Here is an 18399-nt window from a genome sequence, read left to right on the forward strand (position 1 = left end):
TGATTTTGGGGTTTTTATAAGCTGTAAGCTGTGAATTACTGAAATAAATGGCCTTTTGCACAATATTCTAATTTTGTGTGTTTCACCTGCATGCTGAATATAAAACAAAACAAGAAGAAACTGGAATCAACAGAAAAGGAATGGTTATAGTTTTATCTAACAAATGACTTTTCTCCAAACAAAATACTAAAAACAGCATGTCTCCCCCTCCAAGACTCTCCATTCCCCTCAAAGGTGCACTCAAAGGTGCCTACTAATGGTATAATTTCCAGGATAGGATAAGATAAATGCGATTAGAAATAAAATGTCATAATACATCGATTATTTCACCATCAATAAACCAATCTGTACTTCCCATCCATCCCAACCCCTTATAAAAAGCAAATTGCCGTCGAACAATTAAAATTGTTCACAGCTGAACATCTAGGTTATTTTATTCTAATCCGATCGCATTTATCTGATTGCTTGGTCGATTGTTTTGCTGAAAATTGTACCGTTACTGGTCACCACTTCCTGACGTTCAATTTCTGCTGGATTTCTGTACAAAAAGTGGTTCAATTAATTTTCATGACATTTTCTCAGTATAATAAAAGTGTCAAACAGAAAACCATTTTAACCTCCCTGGCGGTTTATTTTTTCTGCAAAAATTGCAGAAATCCAATTTTTTAAAAAAAAATTTATGTTTCATGTAAAGCTACCAGAGTGGTAGCTACATGAAACTCCACTAGAGGGCGCATGTGTCCCTCTAGTTCGATCGTCGCCGGCAACAATAGCAAACAGGGGAACGCGTATATAACGTGCTCCCCTGTTTGGCTTCTCCTGTCGCCATGGCGACGATCGGAATGACGTCATGGATGTCAGCCGACGTCCTGACGTCAGGAGCCTCAGATCCAGCCCATAGCGCTGCCCGGAACTCATTGGTCCGGGCAGCGCAGGGCTCTGGCGGGGGGGGCCTCTTCCGCCGCTGCGTGCGGGCGATCGCCGCAGAGCGGCGGCGATCAAGCTGTACGCGCGGCTAGCAAAGTGCTAGCTGCGCGTACAGCACTTTCAATGGTGAAAATCGCCCCACCAGGGGCTGAGATCTCCTCCTGCGCTGCATAGCCCGAGCTCAGCTCGGGCTTACCGCCAGGGAGGTTAAAGAGAATCTGTACTGTGAAAATCTTACATAAATAAAAGCACCAGCCTGTTTGTAGTCTTCTCCTAGTCCCCTCTGTCATGATGTATTTCCTGTTTGGCGGCCATCTTCATTGTTTACAAAAATAACGAATAAAACTGTGCTTTTATCACCAAGAAAGCAGCAGGAGCAGCGAAAATGTCACATTTTCGCTGCTCCTGCTGCTTTCTTGGTGATAAAAGCACAGTTTTATTCATTATTTTTGTAAACAATGAAGATGGCCGCCAAACAGGAAATACATCATCAGAGAAGGTGCTAGTTTGCAGAGGCTCCTCTCAAACGTGACTTCATTGCTGTAATATTTCTCCCACTTGTTGCCTTGGCTGCTTGTCAGGGCTTTGAATTGATCTTTCTGCAACAGTTGTTTACAAGGTCACAGACAGACTGGCTGTGAGCAGAGACGCTGGCTGTGACTCATACACACAGCACACACGCAGAGCCTGCAGGGGGCGTGGGGGAGGTGTGCATAACTTCTCCCTATCACAGCACATTCCTCTCTGGGCTGACAAGGCTCGACAAAGGAAAGAAGATTAGATATAATACAGAAAGAGTGCAACTAGAAAAGGCTGCAGTAATCCAGACCACATTAGAACAGGTATAGGAACTTATAGGATAGAAGAAATAAGGCTAAAAAATTTGTTACAGAGTCTCTTTAAAAAATACATTTAATTTTCCCTTTCTGCCAGGCCACAATCTCCCCACTCTTCAACTTTTTGGCAGAAAATGTGCTGTTTTTCCACTTTTTTTGCATTAAAATTCACATTTGTATGCAAATTTTTCACATGGAGGTTCCAGAGCAAGGGAAAGTTCACATAGGAATGCACATTTTTAATGCAAAAAATGCATGCAAAAAAACCCAGGAACACTGCTTCAGAACTTCTGGGCGAGTCTGACTCATCCATACGGGTTTCAGCTATTTTTCACTGGACGAGTCAGGCTCGGCCACATCGCCAGAGAAGTTAAGAGCGCTTTGCGAGGCTTCAAATGCTATGCTTGGCCAAATCCACTGCAAATTATCAGTGAAAACCCCTTTAAAATTGTCAACAATGTATGGAATATTTCTTTATCTTCAGTGATTCATATTTCAGTATTGTAACAAGTATTCAATACAATAATTACTGACCAGTCTCAGTAAGCTGAGAATATTAGCATAATAAGTCAATCAATAATCCACATTTTATATTTAAAAAAATCATGAGTAAATGTGTGAAAATCAATAGAATGTTAACCTGACAAGATATAAATGTCTCCTTAGTGCAACATGTACTCTTCCTGCTGCTGTAACATGTTAATGTACAATGATGGCATTCTATTAAAAGAGAGACAGCAGGTAGTCTATGATGCACCACTGTGTATGAAATGTTACTCTGACCACAAACATAAGCTTTTGAATAACAAATTTAACATTAGAGTTGATTAAAAACCACCATAATTGGCCACCTGCTAGGTATAATTTAAGTTGCCCAATAAAATCAGACTGGTCAGGTCACACAATTTAGATAATATAATGAACTTCCTGATATCTGTATGATGGAACAGCGGAGATGTTGCCCATATTAACCAGACTTTAGCTGTAGTTTTTCTAAAGAAAATCTATTGTGACCACTATTATGATCAAAGGTAGACTTCTGATTTCATGCCTGTCTGCTGCAGCACAGGGACTCCAGGGTATCGTGCTTCTGCTACTTACTGGTAATGTTTGGCTCTTTTCCCTTCCTCCCACCACCTTCCATTCCTATTCCAATGTCCATGTCTGCATATTGCAAAGAGGAAGAAGTGAAGGCCCGATCACTCTAGCTTTGGATTACAGAGGAATGAGGGAGAAAATTATTAATATTATTTAGTATTTATAGAGTTCCAACACCTTCCGCAGCGCTGTACAGAGTATATATAGTCTTGTCATTTAACTGTCCCTCAGAGGAGCTCACAATCTAATCCCTACCATAGTCATATGTCTATGTACTGTATGTATTGTAGTCTAGGGCCAATTTTAGGGTGAAGCCAACTGACTTATCTGTATGTTTTTGGGATGTGGGAGGAAACTGGAGTGCCCGGAGGAAACCCACAGACACGCGGACAACATACAAACTCCTTGACCAGGCCGGGATTTGAACTGGGCATCCAGCATTGCAAGGCAAGAGGGTTAACCACTAAGCCACGGGTGCTGCCCGCAGGATGGGATGTTGAAATGTGCCTTTCTTTGCACTGTTTTCCTGAAAGCATAGGGCAAACACAGTCTACTAAGTACGGTTGTGACACCTAGACAGTCATTTATCCAGTTTAGAATGCACTATCTGACAGCTTATTTTCTTTTTGTGTCAAGACTTCTGCAGCTATCATTTGTAATCCCTTAAGAGAAATATGCTATAGAAATATTATTATTATTCTAGTGACATGACCTGAAGCAGAGCAGCTGAAATCATAGTTGGTAGGCACTTTGTATAGGACTTCTTTGGCTGCTTGGCCTAGCATAATCATATTTTTATTGAGCCAAGGACCACTTCAGCGTCAGGCAATTTCTCCAAGGACCAGGCGGGTGGGTGTGCAAGTGTGGCCGGGGGGATTGGTCGATGGCTTGGGAGTGTTCCTGGCATCACCAGCCCTACCCAACCACCATCCTCATCTCCCAAGCACTTTGGAAAAGATGTGTCTGCACCTTTTCTTTTTGCTGACTGGGGCTGCTGTATAACCAACCAGTACAAAAAGATATATTTGGTGTAACCGGTGGTGAAAGGAGGGGGGGGGGGGGGAGGCTACAACTAGGGCTTCCCTTTCAACAGGCCCAGTCACCTTTAGCTTCTCTTGCCCTCACCTGCCTCCTCTCACTCACTTTGTCCTTCCACTCCTCCCACACTCACTTTACCCTTTCCTTCTCCCCACACTCACTTTACACTTCCCTGCACTATCAGATTTCCATTTTTCCCACACTAACCTTCAGCATCAGCTTATCTTACCTCCCTGCAGATGGAACTCTGTGGCTGACAAGCGACCAGAATGTCCCAGTCATTCTCACTTCTGCTACCTGGTGTCCATACAGACAGAAAGAATGCTGCATTACAAATTACAGACACCAGGTTGCAGCAGTAATCATGGCTGCAGACGGCTCTGTTTCTCTCCAGCCTCCTTATGACTTTAGTGATGCTACTCTCAGCATTCTGTTCACTGTGCAGTCAGACAGGCATGGCCCAGCTCAGTCCAGCATGCGGCACGGCAGTGGGCCGCGGACTGGAGGTTGGAGACCCCTGGGTTAGACTGAAAAAGATGTGGGCCACAACAGAGCTGTCTGACAAGACTGCCGGAAATGTATGGTGAAGGTGACAGATACTTTGAAAGAGGAATCCAGCGCAAGAGATTTGGGCGTAGCTGGTGCCACCATAGACCGTAATAGGAATTACGGCTATAGCAGCGCACTGTGAGTAACTTCGGCGCAGTCAGAAGACTGAGCTGAAGTTACTTTTAAAACACTGTACTTCGCCAGCAATAGCTGGAAGCAGAATTACATCATTCTCTACCATCCACGTGGACCTAGAGGGGGAATAGTAGTGAATGCCGCCGGCACTTGTGCAGCAGCAGGATAAGCCGTATATCGGTTGTATCCTGTGCCCAAGTCTCCCGGTGGCGATTTCCTTCATACGCCCCACAGAAAATCACATCCATTTTCAATGTACGTTTTCTGCACACATCAGCCAACAGCAGCTAACTGTTGGCAATAAGATTTACATGTGCAAAAAAAGTAGTGTAGGAAGCAGTCTTTTTTCCCCATACAGGAATCCTGCATTCCCTACCTGCACAGCCACTCAGTACTTTACTTCTGTCTTACCTGCACAGCCACTTACTACTTCTGCCCTACTTACACAGCCACTCAGTACCTTACTTCTGCCCTACCTGCACAGCCACGCGGTACTTCTGCCCTACCTGCACAGCCACTCAGTACAACCACATTCTAAATCTTTTATGCTCCAACAAAGCATTGTGAACTGACCTTTTCAGTTCAGGTTGCTCTTGAAAGAGTACAATGCCAGTAGCTCCTCTCACCATGACTGTGCACTAATGTACACCTCTTCTTCTCGGTTCTCCACTTCTGAAGAGGAAAGGTCCTGTTGCCAAAAGTAAGATTAAATGTGATCTGATCCCAGGCTGAAGGTCAGTAGTGAGGAGTCTTGCCTGTGCTTATGTAAGTCTCCTCACCAAGTACACGGTTTGCCTCTACCAGAGTAAATGTATTTAGACTAGCTGTGTGCACAAAGTGTTTGCGTGCAGACGTGCTGTAAACACAGGTCAGGATCAGTACACAAGGTGGGCTGAACAACGATGTATTTGCTACAGTGTAGTCCGTACAATATTGACTGAAGAGAGGATAATGAAACAGTGATATTGTTCCAATCTAAACAATATCTGTTCATATAATGCCTTAAAAGCAGGTCTACTCAACTGTGGAGTGCAGCATTTTAGGGGTCAAGCTACAGAATGAGCTCTGCCCATTAAAGAGGGGTCTTTCCTGAGAAGCTCTTCTATGATCCCAGTTCTACATCAGCATACTTCAATTCCCACAAAACAATACACTGATTAAAGCTCATTTGTTTTACCCTGTTTGTATATGGCCAACAGCAACTTTGCATGCGACTTCTTTATTACCACAGTCATGCCTGCTTTCTAGCACCACCATAGCTTTGCTGATTGAGGGAACACAATCTCCTGCCATGTCTGCTCTTTCAATCAGTTTTCAGTGCTCCTGGTGTCATTACTGCGGCTCTCCTTTACCTAAGAACAACTTAATTAGTACTCAAATTCCTGCAACATTTTAGGTTCTTTTACTCTGTTGCCCTCAGCTGCAAGGTTTCAGCAACAGTTTTGCTATCTCCATTTGTCTCTGTGGGCAGTAGTCTCACGTCACATTACCCTTTTGGTCATTCTCTTAAGCCTCAAACCGGTAAAAGTTCTAGTTCTGTCTTATATCTTTAGTCGATCTCCAGCTACAGTGCTCCAATTTCTATTTACCCTCTGTTCCAAACACAGTCAACAGACTGTTGGGGACAGGGTTTATTAGGGTGATCTTACTAACTGGCCAACATATAATTATAGCCCCTGATCACTTTTGTGCAAATACCAGTAGGTTTCCAGTAGAAATATAAAAGGCTTCCATGGGCAACAACTCGAGCTTTTATAAAATGAGTCATTGGGGCTGGTTCACAAAACTCATCTCAGGAATAATCTTACCTTACTTATTAACTCAAGTTTTATTTCTCCTTATCAGTCTTAAAGAGGAACACTTATGACTCACAGCAGAACGTAATAATTATTTAAGAGATCCTTTTTTACCTTAAAAGCTTCCTATATCAATATACTGCTGAATATTGATATGTAACCTTGGCCTCTCAGTGGCCTTTAGTCTAGGCCAGGAATGTCGAATGTCAGTCCTCAAGGGCCGAGGTCCTCAATCATTTTTGGCACAGCTCAAATTATTTATGGGACTGAGTCAGTAAAGGTGTGGTTTATCAAGTAGAACCAATTTCTCAGTTCATCCTAAACACTGACATATCTATGGCTCTTGAGGACTGGAGTTCGACACCTATGGTCTAGGCTACGATGTCATGCAGACTTCTCTCCCAGAGCACTGTGGGAGATAAGGGGATGTACCTGCTCACTTCACAGGTGGACAAAAAAAATTGCACAGTAAGTCACCTTGCCAGCAGTAAAGATGCTGATGTCTCTGATAAACAATGTGAATCAGAGGAAAGGTAAGAGTTTACAATAGGCAAACATTGATTAAATAATTTATAATTGAATATTGTAAAAATAGATGCAATTTTATTCATTAAATTATACACAATAAAGTTCCTCTAATTTATAACTTCTCACTCCCTATCATTTATCACATGAATTATCTCTCCTTTAGTCCAGATGAAAATAAGTAAGGTGAAATAATTCAAGAGCAAAGGTTTGTGAATTTACCCAATTATGTAAAGCAGTGGTGTCTTTGCTGCTCATTGGAACCACAACATGGGAGAAGGATTACCACTGGAAACAACAAAGGGCTTGATTCACAAAGCGGTGCTAACCTACTTAGCACGTCTAAAGTCTTTAGACGTGCTAACCAGGGTGCTAAGTAGGTTAGCACCGGATTTCTCAATCAGATCACGCGCTAACTTTGCGCGCGCAAAGTTTTACGCGCGCAAAGTTTTATGCGCGCTAAGTCCCATAGGCTTTAATGGGCACTTCGCGCGGTGCGCCCTGCGCTCTGTGCAGTGTGCGCGTAAAGTTTTACGCGCGTAAAGTTTTACGCGCATAAAGTTTTATGCACGAAAAGCTGGTTTAGACGTGCTAAGGGGGTTTTCACAGGCGTGCTAACAGTTAGCACCGCTTTGTGAATCAAGCCCAAAAACTACTCTTCTATCATACAAATGAACATATGACCAGATTCATATATTTTACAGCATTATCATATGGGGCAAAATGGGAAGCGTATGCATATATCAGCATGTGAAAGCAGCAAATGTAATGTTACTTTCAGAGTAATTACTTTAGATTAGTTGTCAGCGGTAATAGAACAACTGTCACCGATGTAACGTTTAGACTAAACCTGCCAGGAAGGCCGTATCTTTACACTTTTGCTTCTCTGGAGGCTTTTGCTTCTGTGACGTGCTGAGCCGGAGTTCTGACTCTGTTGTAAAGATTGTCTCTCTGATGTTTCTTTCTCGTTAGGAGTCGTGAGGGAGTTCTTCCGTCTGAATGCAAAGAGCTGAGGGGTGCTTTCAGCAATTTCCTGCGTGTAATTGACAGTAGGCTGTCCTCTACCGTCCGTACTTTCTCCCTCTGATTTTGATGACTGATCGTTGGATGAACTTCTTTTTTGTTTCTTTTCCATCTTTAAGCTTTTGAGTGCCTCTAATGCCTGATTTATTTCTTGCTTTAATCTTTCTATTTCAAAGACAGATCGATCTCTTTCTTCTCCGCATTTTTTCACTGAGTTGTCTAAAGAAATGAAGAATTCCTGGCCCATTTTTGAAAAGGCCTCTTCACCTTAATGAATAAAAAACATGGGAGAATCAATGACTGCAGGAAACAGAAGATCCACACCAGAAGTTGATGATCTAACCTTCAGATTTAGTGAATCATCAAAATGTGCCTCCAGCAAACGTATAATCATTGCAGGAATACTTGAAATAAAAAAAATTAAAAAAAAAATCAGTGGCTAGTTGCTAGCACTCTTTCAGCACTAGAGTCTCAACCACAACACTATCTGTATGGAATATTTATGTTCTCACAGTGCTAGCACTGGTTTCTTCCGGACACTCTATTTTGCACCCACAGCCTAATCACATACTGGCTACTGGCTAGTCATTTAATTGGCTTCACTCAAAAATGCTCCAACACCGTAATAGAAACACTTGATTACGAGCTCCTCTGAGAAACCGTAAGTGATTTGAATAGTGGAATATACTCAGTAAAACACAGCAGCATGTATTAGTACTATATAAATGCACAAGCTTGTACAGCAAAATATTAGGCTTAACTCATTTTTTGTCAAAAAGAAACAAGAAGGGAACAAGAGCGCACCGCTGGTGCAATAACGTTTTGTATTTTTCTCAATCAATCACGCTGATACAGGTTACACTTACAGTGTGTAAGAAAACAATGCGCCTGAAGAAGTCACGTGTCAAGTGACGAAACGCGTCACGTGAGCAGACTCTATCTGGAAGCGCACGCCAGCGCCAACGTCCCCCGTGCCTCCGCCTCTCTTCCTCCTCCTGTCCCGTACGCCAGTGTACCAACTACCTTCAATTGAGATGATCCGGCTTTCCGCATTGTGTGCGCCACTGAATTAGAGGAGCCTCTTCGGTGTGGGCGCTTGCCGACCATTCGGGACACGTGAGTTTGGCTGACCCCGTCATCTGGGGAGCCATGTGTTACAGGAGCTACAGGAGTTGAGGTTAAACACTGTACCATGTGTCTGTAATGAGGGCGTATGTGCCTTTTAGTTACGCACACGGGTGGAAATTGCACAGGATTCCTATGGCGTTTGGTCTATAGGCAGCTTCTGATATATGCCTACTACCTGGCTGGACTATGAATTGGGCCTGAAGAAATGTTTTTTGACATGTCAGTTCTATTTTTACCTAGGAGTGCACTCCTGTCGGAACTGTTAGGGTCCCTGTACATTGCTGTAGATCTTTGGCCAGGATCTTTTGCTTGTTTTTAAGGGGGTTTGTATGAGTGTCGCTACATGCTAGATCTTTTTCAATAAATTTTGTACTATTTTTTGCAACTAATCTTGAGCTCCCTGTACCCTTCTTATCTTGTCATAGCTATTTTTATGGGTGAGACAGATTTATGGTAGGTAGATATCCCGTACCCTCTCTTTTCTTTAAGAAAACAATGCGCCTGTCAAGCCTGCCGTCTGTCCTCTCCTGTGTCCCGCGCTTGGCCAGAGCGGCGGGATGCGTTGGAAACTGCATGGGAGTCGGAGGCGGTGGGCGGAGCCAGGACGCGGGGATGCCGTCTGATGTCACAACGTTTCGGTGTAGACCACGCCTTCATCAGCTGATGAAGGCGTGGTCTACGCCGAAACGTTGTGACGTCAGACGGCATCCCCGCGTCCTGGCTCCGCCCACCGCCTCCGACTCCCACGCAGTTTCCAACGCATCCCGCCGCTCTGGCCAAGCGCGGGACACAGGAGAGGACAGACGGCAGGCTTGACAGGCGCATTGTTTTCTTACACACTGTAAGTGTAACCTGTATCAGCGTGATTGATTGAGAAAAATACAAAACGTTATTGCACCAGCGGTGCGCTCTTGTTTTCTTACACACTGTAAGTGTAACCTGTATCAGCGTGATTGATTGAGAAAAATACAAAACGTTATTGCACCAGCGGTGCGCTCTTGTTCCCTTCTTGTTTCTTTTTGTTAGAATTGCTGGCACCATCCAGCCGCTGGAGCAGCACCTGCTCAAAACCCCTCATCATCTATCAAAGACAGCGCAGGGATTGATTCTTTTGTTATATTTAACTCATTTTTTGTGTCTATGAATGCTGGGCTACAAAACCTAGTCCACATGGGTGGGTGCACTGCTTGCATTGGCTCCAACTAAGGCACCTGCTGAGAACATAAGCCCTGACACTTCAAGGTCTTTGGTCTTACTGGAGGGCTAAAAAGCTGAAGAACATTTAAACACCCTGCTCTCTCTAGTCCATCATGGTCGGAAGGCCTTAGCTCTTCTGACACGTTTCTGTGTGATTTTATAACCTCTGTGTTGCCATGATCTAATCTCTTTTTATTGTAAAATGTAACTTTAATGCATTTTTAACACATTTATTAAAATACATTTTAGATTATTATTACAATTATTATTTCAGCAACAAAGCATTTTACTACATTTTGCGCAATACTTGCTCAGACAGTTCACTTGCTTTTAATAAACAGCTTAAAGGTAAACTGAAGCGAGAGGTATATGGAGGCTGCCATATTTATTTCCTTTTAAACAATACCTGTTGCCTGGCAACCCTGCTGATCTATTTGGCTGTAGTAATGTCTGAATAACACCAAAAACAAGCATGCAGCTAATCTTGTCAGATCTGACAATGTCAGAAATACCTGATCTGCTGCATGCTTGTTCAGGGTCTATGGCTAAAAGTATGAGAGGCAGAGGATCAGCAGGTTCCAGGCATTGTTTAAAGTGAACCAGAGACGAAGCACCCTCATGTATTTTACTATATATATATCAATGGGAACATTAGAGAAAACACCTACCCCGCTCTCAGTTTCATTATTTACTGTTCAGATTGCTTCTCATCAGCCCAGATAAAATCCCTGACTGAGCATTTAGTCTGGCTTTGTTCAGGAATCTTTATAGCTGAGTCTGTCTTCTGTGCTGTCTTTTCAAGTCCAAGCCTGCCCCTTGTGGCTCTGCTCAGGAATCATTATTGCTGAGTCATTATAGCAAAGCCAGACTGAATGCTCAGTCAGGGATTTTATTTGGGCTGATTCGAAGCAATCTGAACTGTAAATAATGAAACAGAGAGCAGGGTAGGTGTTTTCTCTAATGTTCCCACTGATATATATGGTAAAATACATGAGGATGCTTTGTCTCTGGTTCACTTTAAAAGGGAATAAATATGGCAGCCTACATATCCCTCTCACTTCAGTTGTCCTTTAAGTAGGGAGGATCGGGGATAAGGATTAAATGGGTATTGTTTTTTCCTGGACAAAAGTTAAGCTTATAAGAAAAACAAATTCTGCCTTAAGGATTGAAAATATTTTCACCATGGTACAGAGCCAAAGAAGGTGGGCTGCTGGTACACTTGAGGTATAGAGGAACCATGGTCTGATATACCATAGAGAGAAGGAATCAGATGATCCATGTCAGTCATGACTTCCGTCCCTAGCATTAGGGGGAAACATTCAAGTGATAGAGGGAACCCTTCACTGTGTGAGTTTGTCTAGCTGCATGAAAGAAATTAGTAAAGGACTAAGTCAAATCAGTAAGGTAGGGTTCACACTTATTTGAGGGAGAGAGTGTTTGCAATTCAGCGAAAAAACAATCCCCAGCAAGCAAAGAAATACTCAAAATAAGTTTGAGATTTGATATTCCCTATTAACCCACTTTTTAGTTATCAAAAGTTATTTTGTGGAGACGAGGTTTCAAAACTTATTTTGTAGATAAGGTGAAAAATTATATCCTTGGAGAAAACATAGGAAAAACAATAACTGAATAGGGATCCTTATCTTTTGTTTGTCCCTATGGATAGCATCTAAATCATCCTTTTTATAAAGATAATTCATACAGCTGACATAGCTGTCAACACCATCCTTTCTAAAAAAAAAAAAAAAAAAAAAAGTAAGAAAAAAACTTAAAAAAAAAAAAAAGGCTATCTGAAAAAAAAAAAAATTATTGTTAGTTACATCACATCTACTAAATAATTTTTAGTTAAGATAGTAAAATAATGTGTTACATGATTTAAATTAAGGGATAAATTTCATTATTGGTAAAATTATTATTTTTTAATTTAAAGATTAAAATAGGCTTCAATGAACAGTTGAATGAATCCGTAGAGCTGTGAATTCTGTTTGAGTCTTTCTGATTTAAGCTCAGTAATTTAAATATATACAGTATATATAGTTTTAGAATTTTAGGCATTTTTGGTGCATTTGTGTTTTTGCAATATTCTCCCTTTTTCAATGGAGAATGTGAAATGCGTGCATTTGTCCCCCCCATTGGGAAAGCATTGTATACAGTAGGCAAATAAGCAGCAAGTTATGCATTTAAAAAATGTACATTGGAAAAAGCAGATATGCCTTTTAGTATGCAGCCCATAGACTTCTATTATGTGCAATAGTGCATGCGTTTTCTGCATTCTTGATAAACGCTAGAGATTCTGCAACGGCTTCTCCTTGCCATAAACTTTATGCTGAACGTTTCCTGACGTCAAATTTGGGACCTTGGAGTGGCATCTACTTGCCACCATTTTATAATTCCTAACATTGTATAAGGTGTCTCCATATTAATCCAATTGCTTCAATCATATCAAAACAGCCAATAAAAGCAAAAAGTAACAAATAGTTTGTAAATATACAGGATTGAAAAAATAAAGGCTTGCACTATATATAGCATAGCTTTTAAAAATACAGAAACACGGTTCACCAATAAGAATCCCCATTCTTATCCTTTCCCTCTAAGCCCAGGGCACAGAGGGAGAGGACGGAAGGCCCATACCCACTACGCAATTTTTCCAACAATCTGTGATTTTTATTTTGAGCAACGAGCGATAGTTTAGGTGATCTTGCGATGTGGGTGCAGGCGTCTAATTACGCGAACGACGCTTAGCAATGTGCGATGATAACGACCACCACAGTGGATCGGCTCTTTAAGAACCCTGACAAAGTACCGCAATTGATTGAACTCTCGGTTGCGCCCATCACGGGATGGCACATATACCCACCACCAGGAAGATGGATCGGGGAGCGTCATCGTTGTGGGACGTCGCTGGGATCTGTTTTCCTGGGTCACAAGGGTTGTATTCAGCTTAACAGTTAGTGGTAAGTACAACTAGCAGATCATTCAGCAGCAACCTCTCCTGAAACTCTATGAAATAAAATAACTCCATAATCTGTTGATTGATAGGAGTGGTTAAAGGGAATCTGAAGTGAAAATACATTTATGAGATAATGATTTGTATGTGTAGCACAGCTAAGAAATATAACATTAGTAGCACAAATATGAGTCTAATATTGTTTCCAGTACAGGAAGAGTTAAGAAACTTTGGGGTTGATACACTATCATTATAGCTACCCTTACTGCACGCTTAGCATGCCTTATCAGAGTTAATGTGCCTTATCAGATTTAGGGCTTGATTTACAAAATGGTGCTAACTCTTAGCATGTCGTTTCGCGCGTTTTCCCATGAAAAAACGGGTTTCGTGTGAAAAAACGTTTATTGCGCACAAAAATTTGCATTCGCGCGTTAACGCAAATTTTTCACGTGTTAACGGTTGCAATCACGAGAGAACACAAATTTATCACGCGAGCGAAACCGTTAACGCGAGAAAAAATTGCGTTAATGCGCGAACGAGCATTTTTGCGCGCGGTGACCGTTATTATGCAGCACTTTTTACAGCGTGCTAACAGTTAGCACCGTTTTATGAATCAAGCCCTTAATGTGCCTTAACAGAGTTAACATGCCTTATCAGAGTTAGCGTGCCTTATCAGAGTAGCATGGCGAGCAGTCACTGCAGCTGGCTGGCACAAGTTGGTAATCCCTCCACACTCTGCATTTTATACTATAAAACAAGCAGAGCTAATGACCTTTTCAACTTCCCTACGGGAAGAATCTTATCTTAATCTGTGTCTGACTGTTATTTTGATGTAAAAGCACTCCAGAAAACAGTGACCCAAGTTGGGTCAGAGAAGCTCTTTTGCATAGATAACAACTGAAGGGGTTGATTGACTATCACTATAGCTCAGCTTACTGCATGCTTAGCGTGCCTTATCAGAGTTAACATGCCTTGTTAGAGTGCCTTATCAGAGTAGCATAGCGAGCACTACGAACTTATGCCTGCTAATTGGCAATGACGAGAGCTCCACTCGTCCTGCCCTGAGCCCCTCCGAGTCCAATCACTTTGATTGGCCAAATAGCCTGCCTGTCACTTGACAGGAAACGTGACAGGCAGCCTATTGGGCTAATCAAAGTGTGGGGATAATGTCCTCTAAAGTGATTAGACCCCCAGAGGGGGTTTAAGATAAGATTAAGATAAGATTTTTACCGTTGGGAAGTTGAAAGGGTCATTAGCTCTGCTTGTTTTATAGTATAAAATGCAGAGTGTGGCTTATAATTGCAAATATGACAGAATTATACAATGTTATAAAAAAAAAAAAAGCTATATCTGAAAATTAAAATATGAGACTATTTTATTTGCTACTAATGTTCTATTACCGTATATACTCGCATATAAGCTGACCCGCATATAAGCCGACCCCCAAAGTTTTACCTTAAAAAAACTGGAAAAAATGATTGACTCGCATATAAGCCAGGGGTAGGAAATGCAGCGGCTACTGGTGAGTTTCCACTGTCAGAATAAATGACAAAGGGATTACCAACTTGTGCCAGCCAGCTGCAGTGACTGCTGTGGTTAAGTTGTACATGTAGATGAGGGGACTGTGTGTCACTGTCCTACCCCCGGAGCAGAGGGGCATGTATGGCTGACTTTTAATGCGCTACTAATGTGCTAATGTGCAGCCTGTACTGAGTGAGGTAAGGCCTAGCCACATTGCTCTCACCTGTTAACTGCTGCTGCCTGGGCCTCTTCCTAAATGTGGCTTTTCCCTTGGCATCTCTCTTCCTCCTCTGCCCATTCTCCTGGCTCTCTTGTCTGCCACAGGATACTGCCGGGCATCGTGCTGCCAGTTGTTAAATGCTGCTGCCTGAGTCCAGTGTATTCTTCTGTTGTATTCTCCTCTGACACCCTCGCGCTGTTGGCTGCCCAGAAAACTGGACACTGGCATCCCCTCGAGCCACTCTCCCTAGTCTTCCCCTGTATTCTTGTGTTGTGACCCCCTCGCGCTGCTCTCCCACGCTCTGTCACTGTCAGTTGCCTGGATGTTAGAGGTCTGGCAGTGCGGATGTGCGTGCAAGCGCTGGAGTTACCCGCGTGGTGGAGGGAATGCGTCTCCACGGTAACTAGGAGATCCGGCTCGTCTGGAGGAAGTGTAGTGCTGACAGCAAATTACAGCACGAAGAGGATGTCTGGCATCACGCAGTGTCCGGGCAGCTGACAGAGCAGGGGAGAGCAGCACGAGCGGGTGAGAGAAGAAAAACACCATCAGAGAATACAGGGGAAGACCCGGGCAGCAGCATTTAATAGGTTAGGTGAGAGCAAAGCGACAAGGTCTCAATGCCGCTCCGCTCCGGGGGGGGGGGGGGGGGGGTGCTCGGAAGGATGGCGGCACTCATCTGCATGCACCTCTCAGTAGTGATGGCTCGCATGCAAGCCAAGACCCCAATTTTGTGGGGTCAAAAATTCGGCTTGCATGAGAGTATATACGGTCAATTATCAGTAATACACATACAAATCATTACATCATAAGGTTTTATGTTTCACTTCAGTGTCACTTTAAAATGTCAATAAAGCTTTCCCAATTTTCAAAAATGTGTTTGTTGTGAATATCTTTTTGATTTGGTGGGCAACAATGTCATTTTAAAATAATTTAAAATTGCATTGTTGCACAGGGCAGGTGTGTGTTTGTGTGTGTAAGGGGGTGGGGGTAGTGGAGGGAGTAGGCTCTGGGGGGGTGTAGGGTTTGAAAAAACCCAACCCTGCAAAATAGTGTTCCAAGCTGCTGCAGGACATTAGAGGTTATTTTTTTACTACCCTTGGTTACACTTGTACCCTTTCCACATCTAATATACCAAATAAAGCCCAGTCAGGGTGGGGTAAGTTGTGGCATAGTTTACTACTTGCTGCCAAAATTGCTTGATAATCCTACAGTGCCAGAAATTATGAGCTAAGTCGGCATGTTCTGAATCACATTTTATATAAGAGTATACATATGATTTTTTTTCTGGGGAAACGAAAAAAAAAATAGTGATACTGTTAAACCAACATTTCTCTGCCTGACGAGGCTGGAAGGGCTTGCCATGAGTATTTAAAACGTTTCATCAACAACGAAATACCTGTTACAGCCTCCAAGAAAAAAATTCAAAAAAAATTTGATATTACATATTTACTTAATTTTTTTCAGCACTTTTTCAGTTACTAGGTGTTGAAAACCAATTTTGTTAGTAAGATGAAATATTTTGCCCTGGGAGAAAAACCCAGGAGAAAAGTTTATAGCACAAATGCCTATGTGATGAAAGTTTATAGCACAAATGCCTATGTGATGGATGTGAAAGAACTTTCAATAAGTGAAATAGCTACACTACACACAACACCTTCCTCATCCTCAGGCCAACAAGACTATTATCAACGTGTGGTCCTCCTACAAAAAGACTGGCACTAGCATGGTATGGGAGAGCCAGCGAGAAAGTCCATAAGGAAATTCCACTAATGAGATTGGGTGGACAGCAGGGCGCTGTCCACCTAATCTCATTAGTGGAATTTCCTTATGGACTTTCTCGAACTGCTATACTTCAGATAGGTTGTAGTAATAAATACGTCCACACTGTCCGGCCAATTAAAATGCTTCAAGTAGACAGTGTTGTGATGTGATCAAGTAGACATAACTGTTACCTATGGACTTTCTTGCTGGCTCCCCTAAAACCATACTATCTCCAAAAGACTTATATTGTTCGTGACAACTACTGTTCTCGGCTTTAGAAAGTGGAATCACTCACTCCTCATGGGTCTGAAATGGATGTGGTTACCTAGCCTACAAGCTGATAAGTCTTTTGTCTATCTTTTTGTCTACCTTTGCAGGATGTGAATAAATTGACTATGTTGGCACTGGTATTCTGAAGCCAGAACTGATGGTTACTTTGATATCTGTCATGGTAACATTCAATAACCCATCATCGCTTCATTGCATCACTTACGAAGCCATCAGTGCTAATGAACCTGTGCTGGATTGTCACACTTGTCAGATCATCTTCAAATTTTGCTGAGCTAAAGTAAAATAGAGGCCTTTGTTTTGGAAAAAGGCTGTAAAAACATTATTCTAATAAAAGACAAAGCAAGATAAATGTCAACTGGTAAATCAAGTTCTCATGAGCTGAAATGGACACAAACTCTGTAGTAATATCAAAAAATGATCAACATCAGAGAAACGCTTATATCATACAAGCATCTGAAGAATTTCTACTGTTCATTTTATTTTGGTGACTGCGAGTCTCAAAGCCTGTTGATGGCTAAAAACCAAGAGTATTCTGTTTTCATAAATGCATGAAGCTTTTGAAATGTCCACAAAATATCAAAAGAAGAAAAGGCAAATCAATACAACCAGTGAAAGAAAGGCTATATAAAAGACACTTGAGGCTTATTTGCTGGAAATATGGATGCTTTGTTCTCGGTGCTGAAAAGTGCGAACCTTGTTTGTAAAACAAGAAGGCAGCATTACTTAATGTCAACTCAACAGCCCGACTCTTCATATCTAAATCTTACTTTACGACTTCAGGTGTCTGTTCTTCATGTCTGCTCTTCAAGCTTGGCATGAATGGATGTTATTTAACAAATGCCTAGTTCATTTTCTTGTCTTCACAGCTAAAAGATGTTTATTCCCAAAACCATAAAAAAGGGTTGATAAATGAAGGAGTTGATTGCTCTTTAAAAAAAACAATTTTTTTTCAAATAATAAATGAAGAAATAATCCTTTCTACAAAGCAGAGCTGAAACATCAACTCAACTTAGCTATAAAATATTTTGGTTTATGTATAACTCATAACTTCATGATAATTCATACCTTCATCATGAAGATATACAGAATTGACTTTTAGCATTGCTCCTAAATTACTCTATCATTATAAAGAATATGAGGGCTCCCTGCTGGACTACCTTCTTCGCATGTCACTACCCACTACTCCTTAGCTGGTACCACCAGCTCTGTCAGTCCCTGTCCCTGAAGCCATTCCCCTGGCAGCTCAGCCGTGCACCCTCAGCCCTGCCGTAACCTGGCTCCCAGCAGAGACACCACTGTGAACATCCGTTGTTCCACGCCGTCTCTCAGCAATACCGTTAGACTTGGCAAAACATCTTCGAAGCGCTTCCCAGGGCTCCCCAGTGGTCCACTGTCTGGACCAATGAA

General features: G+C 42.1%; 1 protein-coding gene across 8 annotated transcripts in view; it reads right to left on the reverse strand.

Annotated features, from left to right (window-relative positions):
• Positions 1–1384: 1384 nt before the first annotated feature.
• The window catches only part of LOC137526635 (uncharacterized), a 187142-nt gene continuing 170127 nt past the window's right edge, over positions 1385–18399 (reverse strand). For 4 of the 8 annotated variants that reach the window (XM_068247483.1, XM_068247482.1, XM_068247485.1 and 1 more), the window contains exon 13: positions 6994–8194. In XM_068247483.1, coding sequence (XP_068103584.1) covers positions 7749–8194 — 446 coding nt within the window. In that variant the 3' untranslated portion in view covers positions 6994–7748. Of the gene's footprint in view, positions 5936–6992; positions 8195–17756; positions 17859–18399 lie in introns of those variants that run through there. The other 4 variants (XR_011023118.1, XR_011023117.1, XM_068247486.1 and 1 more) reach the window with 4 other exon arrangements.

Source organism: Hyperolius riggenbachi, chromosome 1 (assembly GCF_040937935.1).
Source record: "Hyperolius riggenbachi isolate aHypRig1 chromosome 1, aHypRig1.pri, whole genome shotgun sequence".
Taxonomy (NCBI): Eukaryota; Metazoa; Chordata; class Amphibia; order Anura; family Hyperoliidae; genus Hyperolius; species Hyperolius riggenbachi.